The sequence below is a fragment of the Spermophilus citellus genome (assembly GCF_964194105.1).
Source record: "Spermophilus citellus genome assembly, chromosome: 1".
Classification (NCBI taxonomy): Eukaryota; Metazoa; Chordata; class Mammalia; order Rodentia; family Sciuridae; genus Spermophilus; species Spermophilus citellus.
In genome coordinates this window covers 246,733,804-246,747,728 of record NC_138182.1, presented here as the reverse complement: position 1 = coordinate 246,747,728, position 13,925 = coordinate 246,733,804, and the positions used below count along the sequence as shown (strand labels likewise).

General features: G+C 37.5%; 1 protein-coding gene across 1 annotated transcript in view; it reads left to right on the top strand.

Moving 5' to 3' along the window:
- The window catches only part of ITGA2 (integrin subunit alpha 2), a 100,414-nt gene that overhangs the window by 80,577 nt on the left and 5,912 nt on the right, over window positions 1-13,925 (top strand). Inside the window, exons 18-27 of the mRNA XM_081278823.1 lie at window positions 1,215-1,325; window positions 1,476-1,558; window positions 1,972-2,113; window positions 3,207-3,299; window positions 3,859-3,935; window positions 4,014-4,097; window positions 7,938-8,040; window positions 9,463-9,573; window positions 10,558-10,662; window positions 12,384-12,497. Coding sequence (XP_081134949.1) covers window positions 1,215-1,325; window positions 1,476-1,558; window positions 1,972-2,113; window positions 3,207-3,299; window positions 3,859-3,935; window positions 4,014-4,097; window positions 7,938-8,040; window positions 9,463-9,573; window positions 10,558-10,662; window positions 12,384-12,497 — 1,023 coding nt within the window. The remainder of the gene's footprint in view (window positions 1-1,214; window positions 1,326-1,475; window positions 1,559-1,971; window positions 2,114-3,206; window positions 3,300-3,858; window positions 3,936-4,013; window positions 4,098-7,937; window positions 8,041-9,462; window positions 9,574-10,557; window positions 10,663-12,383; window positions 12,498-13,925) is intronic.

The following is a 13,925-nucleotide window of genomic DNA, read 5'->3' as shown; positions in this document are numbered from 1 at the left end:
ATTTTGTTGTTGCTGTTGAAATCCTAAGTATACAGATTCTTTAAAGGAAACAAAAGCTGACTTCCATTCTCTCCTGTCTGGTGTCAACTAGTGACTCAGATTATACATGTAATCCATTGTGGGGAGATGAAGACAGCCAAGCTGTTTTTCTTGAAGAAAAAAAAAAAAGTCCTATTTACTATTTGACATCAATACCATATGAGACCACCCGATATACCAAGCCTGCTGCTGACTGAGGAAGCTCAGAGTCAAGCTGTCCTCGTATCAGGATCCCAGAAAGGACTCAAAGACTTGAGAATAAGTCCTGCTGGTGAAATGCACTCAAGATAATGAACATATTGTGCCTGAGGAGAAGGGAAATTAGATTTTTAGGATTGTTTTCATTTGTGTATACATAATTATTTCTTGACAAGAACTGGAAAAGATTTGTAAGAGGATTGCTAGATGAGTTTTGCAACTGTTTTGGGATTTTACATGTTTCATCAGACAAGAAGCCTCAAAACTGGAAGGGACCCAAGCCTCCTGTAATGCTGCAAATCCTCTGCTCTGCATACAGAGGCAGAGCAGAGTGTGTGTACAAGGCTGATTTTAATAAGTATTGAGTGACATGTGCATCACCTTCATGTACAAGGAGCAACAGAGTTTCTAAAAGTCAGCTCAGGCCAGAGGCTAAAGAGCTTGACTTTGGGCATAGGAATCTTTATCTGGTTTTGTAGAGAAGGCTTAGATTCTGACCAAGGAAGGAAGTTTTCTTGCCCCCTCCTTAATAGCCATCCATGAGCTGGGTCATGATAAGCCCTTCCAGAGGTTTGATCTGGACACCTGGGGACTCTTTAGTCTTGAAAATAAGAATGAGAAGGACATAGATATCAGCTCAAAAGCAAGGTACTGATTTAGAAGTCATTGGAAGATTGTCATGTTATAACGACTTATGCATATATAATGAGATTATTGATGAATTCAACTAAGAATTGCTTCCTTTATATTTTTACTGTAATCAAGAATCTTTAGGTTTCTTAGTAATATGGAGGCTGACAGCAGAAGTAGGATGGAAAAGAGGAAGCAGAACCTGATCATTCAAAACAAGCATATGCTATACTACATAATCGAGTGCTGATTCTTAATCGTAAACACATTTGAAGTCATTTTCTTGTTTTAAAGCTGCTGTGCCTTAACATGCTGACTCTGTGGTGTGTGTGTGTGTTCTGTGTTAGAAACCCTCTGATGTTGTAAATTCTTTGGATCTGCGTGTGGACATCAGTCTAGAAAATGCTGGCACTAGCCCTGCCCTGGAAGCCTATTCTGACACAGTCAAGGTCTTCAGTGTAAGTGCCACATGCCCTTTCTCCATTGAGATTGGCTAACAAAGGTTCACAGTCACTGCAGTAGTGTTTAAAAATACCCAGGACAAAGTCTTAATGTCTTAATTTTCTAAAAAAAAATGCTTCAAGTTATATATATATCTTTTTTTTCAGATCCCTTTCTATAAAGATTGTGGTGAAGATGGACTTTGCATCTCTGACCTGGTTCTGGATGTCCAACAACTACCAGCTGTTCAGTATGTTCTATTTTAAAGCTCAGTATAAAATGTGTAAATGAAAGATGCAGTTGATTGTTTCATTCAAATCAATGTTTATAGAGGTTGCTTTTTTTTACCAAACAAAAATATTCACACTAGTAAAGACTAAATTATAATTTCTATCACTCACAAAAGAATAGAGCATAACAAATACAAAATTGTTGGTATTGGGATAGTTGTCCCTGCCATGTAATTAAAAGCAACAAAGAAAAAAGTCTCGTAGCATTTACTTATGCATAGTAGCATTTTTATGTGAAGATAATTTATTATTATTAAGCAATTTTCTCACTTTCCAAATAGAGTTTATTTCTTAAATGTATGAAGTTTATTTGTCTTTTTTTAATTTTTAATGCCGTTTTTCTTTTTCTTTTTCTTCTCTTGACTTTTAATAGAAAACAACCCTTTATTGTCAACAATCAAAATAAAAGGTTAACATTTTCAGTAACACTGAAAAACAAAAAGGAAAGTGCCTACAACACTGGGATTGTTGCTAATTTTTCAGAAAACTTGTTTTTTGCTTCATTTTCCATGCCGGTATGTGAGGACACCCTGAGCACTGTGTTTCGAACTTGCTTTAACTGTCTTCCTTATACTCAAACCTCCCTCATCCTCTAAATAGTCTAAAGAAGCCCTGTTTCCCTGGGCGTGATCAGTCCTGAACTGTGGCTTCTAACTGGTTAAGCCACAGGAGAGCTGTCTGGCTGTGTATCTAGAGCCAATTCTGCTTTGCAGCTCCGGTCACTTTTTCCTTTACCCCAATATTTGGCAACAGTAGCCAGACACTCCTGTAACTCTTCCCGAGCCATCTGTGTGATGAGATTGCTGTGGTCCTGCACAGATGTCCTGCACTTGCTGTGAGGCATCTGAGACGCATGGCTTAGCCAGGGCTTTGCAACCCCAGGTCTTGTTGCTGCCAAGATGATGCATTCCAGCAAAGCCAGGCAATCAAGTGGACCTGATCACTAAACCAGGACTGCCTTGACCATGAGGGCCCCTTGGTCCCTCCTCTGCCCTTAAGCCATGCAAAGCAAAGAAGGAAAGGCTGTTTTCCGAGGGAGCTACTTGATTAAAGGTTCAAAAAATGGTTCATCCAATTTAAAGATAATGTGAACTCACAATAGATTTAGAGTTCTTAGCTTATTCTGACCTTAGCATTTAATGTTCTGTGCCAAATAGCAACATTTTACTTTAAAAACAAAATGAAATGAGGAAAATTAAAAAAGAATATTTGATTGATTAAAAACATGGATAAATAACAACATAAATATTTTTCTCTTGAAAATATAAATTTCAAAAATATTAAGAGAATGGTATGACTAAAGATTTCTGAATATTGGATTAAAGCCTTTTGTGCTTCCAAAATATAATAACCGATTTCCTTCTTAGAGGGAAAATCCAACTTTTAATCTATTCTTTGCTTTGTCCAGATATATCTTTAAAGTTAGTAGTAAAAATAGTATATTAGTTAATTGCACAGTATAAGGTTTTCAAGTCTTTAGAGACAATAATCTGTATGAATGTAAACTAATCTTACTGATAAAATGTACCTGTACATTTTTCAATATGCATGTACACATACACACATTATCAAGTAATTGATTGTCGTTATTCCCCTGGTCTTATTCAGGCTGATGGTACAGAAGTAACATGTGAAGTTGATTCACTTCAGAAGTTTCTTTCCTGTGATGTGGGCTACCCTGCTTTGAAGAGGGAACAACAGGTACAACTTGCATGTCATCCTCAAATCCATTCCAGGCACACCTCAGCATTCATGTCAATTCACCAACTAACATCTTCTTTATTAGATATTATCATTTGATAAGCATCACAAAATAACCAGGCTTCATGCTTAGAAAAGTTTCTTAATAGCTGATTTTTTTCTTTAAATTATTAATAAATGAGAGATTTTTCCACATGTAAAAATACACACACTATATCAAAAGTGCTTTTTGTCTGAATATGTTGATCAATATAGATCAAAGCATTGAAGTCAGAGTCACAGAGATCACCTGGTGTTTATAAACAAGTTTCATGTTTCCCAAAGATTTGCAATTCAGACAAGTATATGAGGCTGGATAACTTCTATGTCAGTTGAAATTTAAGCTCTCCCAATTCTAAAGTAAGCAGGTTAAAGCAAGGTCAAGTAAAAATATTCTACAAATGTAAAAGCTTAAGGTGTATAAAATTCAGAATCAAACTAGAATGAGTTTACTTTATGAGGAACATTTTTTCCTGTGTATAAAGCATCATAGATTGATCAATTTTAATTTTGTGTATAGGTGACTTTTACTATTAACTTCGACTTTGACCTTCAAAACCTTCGGAATCAGGCATCTATAAGTTTCCAAGCCTTAAGGTAAAACATAATGAATTGAAGATGAATGGTTTTCAGAATAGTTTTCTTTGAGTGATTTCTTCATGTTTGTTCCAATAGTGAAAGCCAGGAAGCAAACAATGCAGATAACTCAGTCAACCTCAAAATTCCTCTCCTGTATGATGCTGAAATTCACTTAACCAGGTACGTAAGAGTATATGGGTAGATAGCCTGTTGCCATTGGCACCCCCTGGTTTTTAACACACTTGGCTCATGACTAGAGAAGCTATCTGTATGCTCAGTCTTAATTAAAGAATTAGTTATGAGACTTTAGTTTCCCCCTTGTCAACTAAAAGAGAAGTCCATAGACAAATTGGTGCCTAGGAAAACTTTAAGTGATTCTTTGGGTTTATTGACTCAGAGCGGCACAGGAAGGCAGAAGACAAAGCTTTTGCCACATGCCATAGAGAAACTCCCCTGAAGGCCCTCAGAGGGAGTACAAACCTTACCAAGGTATTGAAACAGACTCTTAAGGGCCCTGAGAGCTGCCAGAAGTTTCTTCTCACTGCCTACTTCCTAATTTGCTCACGAGAAGTCAAGTCACATCTCTGCTTCTGAACACTGAAGCCCCCAAACCTATGCTTTGCACTTGGGAAGTCACAACAAATTCAGAAATGGAAACTAGGCCAAGTCCAGCTTCTGAGTGGAAAATTCCTTTTTTTTTTTTTTTTTTTTGTGGTGGTGTTGGGAATTGAACCCGGGGCCTTGCGCATGCGCATGCGAGGCAAACACTCTACCAACTGAGCTATATCCCCAGCCCATGAGTGGAAAATTCCTGACAAAAGAGATTAGGGTTTTCTTCCAACCAGGAGGAAATGAGGGATTTTCCAAAGGAAGCTATTCATGAAGAAATGCTTTTGTTCCTTTTCTTGCCTTCCCAAAGCAAGTAAACTTGAGAGCAGTGGTTAAAAGTTATAACTATCTTGAATTGTTCAGAGGAACAGCTGTCTTTGAAAGTGAGTAATATACAAATCTCACAGGTAATAATAGGTTGACAGCACTTTAACTCACTCAGAAGTGAGTCTGGTTCATGGAACAGACCATCTGAGGTCAGTGTTTTAGGGGCATGAGCCAGAGGGATGCCCACCTCTAAGCCTGCAATCAGACTTCTCTGCCCAGTGAAGCACAGACCAGTGACCCAGGAAAAACACGAGGCTGAGTTTCCCTGAGAAGTCCAATGACAACAGTTTCTCTAGCTCATCACCCTAGCCCCTAAAAGCATGGAATATGCAGATTATCTAATAAATCACTAAGCAAAAGCAAAAAGGAAAATATGACATCTTGTCTGGAGCTTGAGACACATGAGCAAAGATGAAAAGAATGCTTCTGTATCAAGTGAATCGCAAATACACATGAGTGGAAACTAAATTCAGTCCAAGTCATCCATCCCTGAAGAATTAATCAATAATGACAAATTTCAAAGACTCACAGTTCTTAAAATAAGATATTGAAGACAAATGCAGCCACAGAGATCAGTATTAGCACGTTGTCTGAATATTTTTCTTCTCACCTACATTGATTCTTTCTTCTACATACTTATTGTTAATAAAGACTTTTGGTCATTCCATTCTACCCATAGCCATTTTTTTTCAGATATTTTAACATGAAATAAATATAACATTGAAATGGGACTTCACTTTTACTAATTGACAGCTATGTATTTTTATGTTGGTGATTTGGATTCCAATACATCCCCATAAATGTATAGCTAAAAGCTTAATGTGGAGAATTATAAAGAACAAAAGTTAAAGTGGATCCTAATCCTACAAAACACAAATAATTCTCCGATGTTTTCTAGAAATAAAAACATTAAGTGTCTTTAGAACAATCTAAATATTACAGGAGGATATACAATGAAATATGAAGTACACCTTCCCTCTCTCCTCAATGGCACTCTGTAGGAGACTCACAGGTGTAATTTGGAAGAGCTCCTAGGTAGAGTTTGTTTATCTACATTCCAGTAGATAGCAACCACTCTAATACTGTTTAAATATATAGTTATATTTTATAAATATGATGGATGAAAATAGGTGGTGATATTAGAATTATTTTTGGAACAAGATCCCTCTGAGCATAGCTAAATGCCGCTATAAATATATTAATCAACATTTAAGTAACTTAGGAAAAACCAGTAACGAATGGGCACGTGTAAGATCTCTTTAAAATTCAAAAAGCTGAGCATATTGATCAATTTATAAATTGGCCCTTTTTAGGAGCTCGCACAAACACCTTCAAAAAGGCAAAGAGAATAATCCATACACACATAGCCAGACTTTCTGTTTCAAATCCTTGTCACTTTTCCCATTTTCCATGTAAGGCTCACCAATCATTGTTTCCCCTCATATGTATAACCTTGACAAATACCACATCTATTTAAATCTTCCTATGACATATTTTCCTTCTGAGATTTTTGGAAAAGCGTTTTCTAAGGCATAAAAAAGAGAAAGACAAAGTTTCAGTAGAGAAACTAAAAAAAAAAAATCTGTCTCAGAAAATATCCAGCCCAATTTTTTTTTTTTTTAGAAAATGGAATCAACATCTTATAATTAAGGTAAACTATCCATTGGAAACAAAGGGAGAGGATCTGCATAGTGCTTTCCAGACTGTTTCTCCTGCCACCTGCTCCTTCATATTCTGCAACCTGAAGAAGTTGCCCTGGCTGGAAGCCAGCCTTAGAGACCCAGAAATAAGCACGAAGATGGGAGATGTCAAGTTTCATTCCAGTTTGAGTGCTCCCCTGGGTTTGCTCTGACCTAGACTCCACTGTGCTTGCAGCTGTTAGTTGGCAATCCTAAGCAAAAAAAAATCAAGATCAGTCCAATACCTCTAGTCTAGTCTAATAAAATCTCTGGGTCATCCATCTTGAAAGTGATTCCACTACTGGTGAAAACTGATTTGATCCACCCCAATTTAGACCTGAACCATTAGAGTTGGCTTGGAACTAGAGATGAATAGGAAGAAGAATTAATAAAGAAAATTTATGTCCTGTTTCATAGGCTCCCAGTAACGAATAATGCAGGAGCTAATACCCAATACCCCATTACTGTATTCCTGCCATCCAGATGAAAAAACCCTGGCTTATAAATACATTCATGCAATCAACAAGGATGATACTAACATATATTACCATAACTGTCAACAGCCACCTTAAGAATAGTTCAAGGATCCATTCTAAAGTAAAACTGTACTTACTTTAGAAACTTGACAAGTGATAAGCATGTAACAGAATCTCAGCAGAAAGACAATGAAGAGACTTTTTTTTAAAAAAAAAAGAATTTGTTTTAGTCTTAGAAATACACATTGGACCATAATATCATAAGCATTTATTATCATTAATACTTTTAGTAATTTTATTATAATTGTAATTGTATGTTATGTATGGAGTACAGAGTGATAATTCAACACATGTATAAAATATGCAATGATAAAATCATTAGTGATTGACATTTCTACTTCCTTCAATTTTTTAAAGTTTTTCATTTACATGAAATAATTATACCTGTATTTATGGGGTATAGTACTTTTCAATACACATATGCTTTGTGCACTTATCAAGTCAGGCTAATTATCATTTCTTCATCCTTATCATTACTTAGTTTTGGAGGTTTTAAGCTCCTTTCTTCTAGTTATTCATAAAATATATAATAGTCATTGTAGACAATAGCCACCCCACTGTGCTGCGAACACTAGAACTTGTTCCTTCTCTCTGCTATGTTTTAGTGCCCTTTATCCAACCTCCTTCTATTCTCTCCCACCTCAGATCTTCCCAGCCTCCAGTCAGACATAGAAAGACAAGGTCCCCATGTTCTAGCTTATATGTGGAAGCAAAAGCAATCAATCTGAAGGTGGAATAATCATTTTACTGCTTTTGTAACTAAAAGTAAACTGTTTTACTTGTAATATAAGCTACAAAAAAATTTAAATATGATGCTTCAAGACAGTATCAAAACTGAAAATACTGACTTTATAAATGTTATTCAATAGATCCACCAACATAAATTTTTATGAAGTTTACTCAGATGTGAATGTTCCTTCTATCGTGCACAATCTTGAAGATATTGGTCCAAAATTCATCTTCTCTCTTAAGGTTGGTAAGCCTATCATAAGGTTGGTAAATCAGGAAAAGGCATGGGGTGGTGGGGATGAGTCTTGGAAGAGAAGAAAAGGAAATGAAGTTGAAATACCCCCCCTGGTTCTCAAACTTGAGCATGCATTAGGTTTACCTGGAGGGCTTGTTAAAACAGGCTTCATTCCCAGAATTTCTGAGTCAGTAAGTCTGGGGGTGGCCTAAAAATGTGTATTTTTGACAAGTTCCCAGGTGATGCTGATGCTGTTGGTCCAGGTCCTATATACTTTGAGAGCTACTGGGATAAACAACAGATATGTAAACAAGTCTTTGTGTCTAGTTATATGTCCTGGATAAGAGATAATGATATATCTTCAAGGCAAATATTCAATGGAAATCAATAGGATATTACTGTGGGGCTGGGGATGTGGCTCAAACGGTAGCGCGCTCGCCTTGCGTGCGTGCGGCCCGGGTTCGATCCTCAGCACCACATACAAACAAAGATGTTGTGTCCACCAATAACTAAAAAATAAATAAATAAATTTTTTTAAAAAAGGATATTACTGTGGCAAACATCCTCATAATAGAATGATGTTGCCAGCTTATTCTTGGAGACCACTTCTGTTTTAGAAGCTTACAAGTATGGGTTTTGTACAGTCATTCCTGGTAGTATCTAAAAACATTTTTGAGTTAAATTCTAATGTCTATGAACAGGCAATTATATTCTAAAGACTATGATCAGTCTTATGAAAAGAAATTAAGTTGTGAAAAAAATGGCTTTCATAATAATGTTATTACATGGGAGAAATTTTGGAAAGTAGAAAAGCATCCATCCTCCATCCTGAGTCAGTATCGTTTTATTTTTTGTACATTTCCTTCTAGTCTATGACATGGCTGCAACTATCAAGTTTTTTGACTTCAAAAACAATCTATAAAAGAATCTTGATTTGTTATACAGATACTGGAATTTATAAAATATGGATGGTATTCGGTAGCCATGTTTTTTAGGAAATTTAATCAGTTCATAGTAAAAATAAAATAGCATTCATAGTGTACTGAGTATCAGCCACAGTATTAAGTGCTTTAAATATACACGTTACCATGTTTAATTTCCATATAATTATGAGATTGGTACTGTTATTATTCCTAGGGATTTTTTTTTAAAATTATAAAACCAATAAGACATAAGCACTGTCCACCTAGAACAGAAACCCCACCGATGAGAACAGATGGTATACCACCGCATGCCCACGGTGTTTCTGATTATCTTTATTTCACATATAAGAAAACTGTAGCATAAGGAGCTTCCTTACCGGAAATTCTGCTACTCTGTTGCAGTTGCTTACTATATTATAGTTGTCCTCCATCAACACAGAGATTATTGATAATTTCCCTTGTGTCCATGAATCATGTCGTGACAGGAGTGTTTTCTTCCCTATGTAGGTAACAACAGGAAGTATTCCAGTGAGCATGGCATCTGTAATCATTCACATCCCTCAGTACACCAAAGAAAAGAATCCACTGATGTACCTGACTGGGGTGCACATAGACCGGGTAAGGACCACAACATAGCCTATAAAAATGTGCACTTTTAAGATGGAAATAACCCAGGAGTTCTGGGCAGCTGTCTGACATTTTGTAGATGAGAAACAAAGAATAACCTCTCTGTATCCCAGGGGCCAATTACTTAGCAGTTAATTTCATAAAGATAGCTCTCTAACATTGGTGGGTTTTTTTCTGAAAGTTTCTCAGTGGTTCTCCCATGTAGCCTGGGCCAAGACGCATTGCTATAGCAAAACACCTTGACGTTGGCTCTCTTTGGTCCAGGCACTTAGCTGGTTTTACAGTTTTGTTCTTCCTACACTGTGCATGGGAGACTATAGGACATAAAAATCTAAAATGTTCCACAGACAAGAACCCTGAATTAAATCATTTGCAATATATTTATATTCCAAATTTATCTCATCACTTATGACCTATGTATTACCCCATCTGGCAGTACTACAACCAAATACCTGAGGCTAGGTAGCTTTTATAAAGAGAAGAGATTTATTGAACCTACAGTTCTGGAGACTCAAGGGTATGACACCAGCATCGTTCAAGAACCTCGTGGTGAATGCTAGGAGGCAGAGAGAGGGGTGGGGAGAACACTGTCAAACAGGAAACTAGACAAGGACTGGAGTTCCACAATTGCTTCTGAGGACACAACCCCATTTAGGGCCTCCTGCTGGGTCCCAACTCCTAAAGGTCCTGTCCTCTCTGAACACTGCTGCCCTGGGGATCAGGTTAATGATATGAACTTTGGGGGACAAACCACCTCTAAACCAGAGCAGGCTATAAGAACCTAGACCATCTCATCAATTCACCTCAGAGGATTTGGATACTGTGGTTTTACTTTAGTGGCCACCAGAAGTTCGGCCAGGTAAGCACAGCTGCAAGGAGCCTAACCACCCTCCCCAGCAGGATGTCCCAACATGTTGAAAGGAACATCATCAACCATTTTGCTTCCTAAATCTGATTTGGTGTTCTTCCTTGTAGGCTGGTGACATCAGCTGTAAAGCAGAAATAAATCCTCTGAAACTAGGACAGACTTCTTCATCTGTGTCCTTCAAGAGTGAAAATTTCCGGCACACTAAAGAGTTGGTGAGGACAGGGGCCCCAGTGGAGTTTCCTGCAGTGATTCAGTGTTTGCTTTGCCTGGCATCTCCGTACCTCCCTTCTCCACCAGTTCATATCTTAGACGGTCCTCATTTTGCCTTCAGTGGCATGTGAGAGTTGGGGTTTAGACAGTACATTCTCAAAGAGAGGTTACTGGAATTATTAATTAGGCCATTACTTACAGAATGCATGTCCAGGGCTCCTGACATCAAAAGGACATTTGTGACCATTGTGTCTCTGTGCTGCACACTTTGGGAAAGTTGCAAAGAGCTGCAAGAGTTGGGTGTGTCCTCTATAGGTGGTGTCCTTGATCCCTTTCCACATAGGCACTGATGTTTTTCATTGAGCTTCTTCTAAGTTTGCTACCCTCTTTGTTTTTCAGAACTTCATCCTCTGCTCCCAACCTATGCCTTTATCTTTTGGAAAGAGATTAGTCTAGCATGGTGCTTGACATATATTAAGCATTCAAATAAGCAAACATTTAGTGAACAATAAACCCTGAACAAACCACATCTCTCCAGTCTGAATAATACTGAAATTCTCCTGGTTTTCTTTATTGCATTTGTTTTATTTTGTGAAGGATGGGAAATAAGGGAGAATGAAATTTTGTCTCTTAATGAGCACTAGACCACATACAGATTTGTGTGTGTTGTTACTTAAATGGCATTGCTACCTTTTGACCTTTGACATATACCAATATGCCATAACTGTTTATGGGTGTGTGTGTGTGTGTGTGTGTGTGTGTGTGTGTGTGTGGTACTGAGGATAGAGCCCAGGGCCTCCTACATGTTCATCAAGTGGTCTACCACACAGCTACATCCCCAGACCCCTCATAATTGTTTTTTTTAAATGTTTTAAGGTAGTTTAAGATTCACAGCAAAATTGATTGAAATCTACTGAACTTCCTATATGCCCCATCCCCACATTCTCATGGCCTCCTCCACCATTGAAATCCAGAACCCAAGTGGTATATTTGTTACAATTAGTGAACCCACACTGACTCATCATTATCATCCCAAATCCATATTCCACATCAGGGTTCACTATTGGCATTGTCAAAATCCATAGTGTGGATTTTGACAGATGTATAATGACATGTATTCATGATTACAGTGTCATACAGAGAAGTTTCACTACCAAAAAGAAAAAAAATCCTCTGGGCTCTGAATTCTTCCCTCTCTCTCAAACCTTGACAATCATTGATTCTTTCAAATTAAAAAACTTCAATTCTTTCCAAATTTCAAAATCAAAGAAATTCATTTTCATTATTAGGATTAATGCCTAGATTATACTAAAATTTGTTTATGTTCAGTAATTTACTTAGCTAGTACAATATTGATAAACAAGTTGGGTTTGTTGTTGTTATTGTTGTTGTCATTGTCATTGTTTTTACTCTCAGATCTAGTGGTACAATAGACAGGGTTGGTGTACTTTAAATCCACACACTTTTTCTTATCTCCTGAGGCTATCTGTAAACATAGGAAATGGCTGGACACAAAGGGTATGCAATTTTTACATTTTGAGACCTAGTTAAAAAAAATCCCTTGAAGAAGAGTTCCAAGTACTAATAACTCATGAGATTGTTTATTTCCCTAGATCCTTCCCAGCACTGGGTTTTAGCTATCTTTGTATAATTTTGGCATTTATTCTTTTTTACACCTGTATTAACACTCTCTTTTCTTTTGCTATTGACTCCAACCTGAAAGAACTGCAGAACTGCCTCCTGTAGTAATGTCACCTGCTGGCTGAAAGACCTTCACATGAAAGGAGAATATTTCATTAACGTGTCTACCAGAATTTGGAACAGGACTTTTGCAGCAGTAAGTATCAATATTACCCATTGGGTTCATAAATAACAAGGAAACATAGGCTTCATTATCAAGGAGCTATTAGGTTGATTCAGGTTTATGATAGCCACTTTACTCTGAAAGGAAGTAAGGTCCCATACCTTTCCAGTGCTCCCCCAATCTGGCTGTGCCTCAGAATGATCTGGGAGCTCATGCAATGTTCTGCTTCATGAACTCCATGCCTACCTATGATACCTACAGGAATGAAGTCTTGTTGCCCTGGTTAAAGATAACATATGCATTGTCTCCTTCCTCATGTGTCCCTATATTTCCATCTTCCCAGTCTCCTTCACCACACCCATATAGAGATGCATTCGACCCTGTCTGTCTCCTTGAACTCTTAACTATTTGGTCTTAAATCATCCATAGATGAATCCAGCATAAAGGTCTGTCTCCCCATATTAGAGCAGGTAATATCTGCTATCCTATTTGACTCTTCCTCTGGTAAGAGAGCCCAGTGACCAAACAACTTTTTAAGTCATTTCAATCTCCAAGAAAAATTCAAAGAATGTGCCCAATGTCAGTGTCATTTTCCCCTAAGGCAGGTATGAGTCTACCTGGCAGTGTTCCAGCATGGTTTGGGGTAGCCAGAATTTCAATGTAGCATTAAAATATAAGTATGAACAGGTTTCCTTAAATCTGACTGCTGGAGTATCTAGCCATTCCTTTTGCCAACCGTGGCCCTGATTGAGTTGACAAAATATAAATTAGTATGAAACCTCCTGGGGCCTGTGTGGATCTCACTGTACTTTTTTTTTTTTTTTTTTAACAAATAAATCAGTTCCCAGAGTGCTTCCAACCAGACTCCACTCTCTGTTTTTTTTCACCCTGTCATGGACTCTTCAATAATCCCCACTTCCTGATGTGGAGTTTTGTGTAAAAGATCAGACAACTGAGCTCTTCTAACTTGTGTCTGGAATCAAATATAAGCAAATATTTTCGTACAGAGACATAATATAAAAAGGAATACTGAAATGTTAAGGAAAATACAGAATTGGGGAGTGGGGAAATGAGGAGTTTGGTTTTCTTTTTGCTTGCTCTTATGTGTTTTCTTGTTATCTGCATTTGCTTCAAAGCCCTTGGGACAATTCTAAGTCCCCTGAGATGCAACATAAGCCGTTGGCTGCACCACCTTCTAGCTGGGGCAGTATGATGCTCAGTTTACCAGTAGATCCTTGGCTCCTTGGATTTGAGGAACAGATGTTTCAAAGCAAACCTTGCCAACTGGGAAGGAAAAGTGACTTTTGGACATCCAAATGCAGTCACGCCAGTACTGTAAAAAGTGTTTGGTTTTTCTTGAGTTTGTTTAAAGCTACACCATTTTAACTATGAGGTTTTGTTTTGTTTTTAAGTACCTTCCCAACAGTTTTCAGAAACAGTAGTTTCACTTCTGTGAGCAAA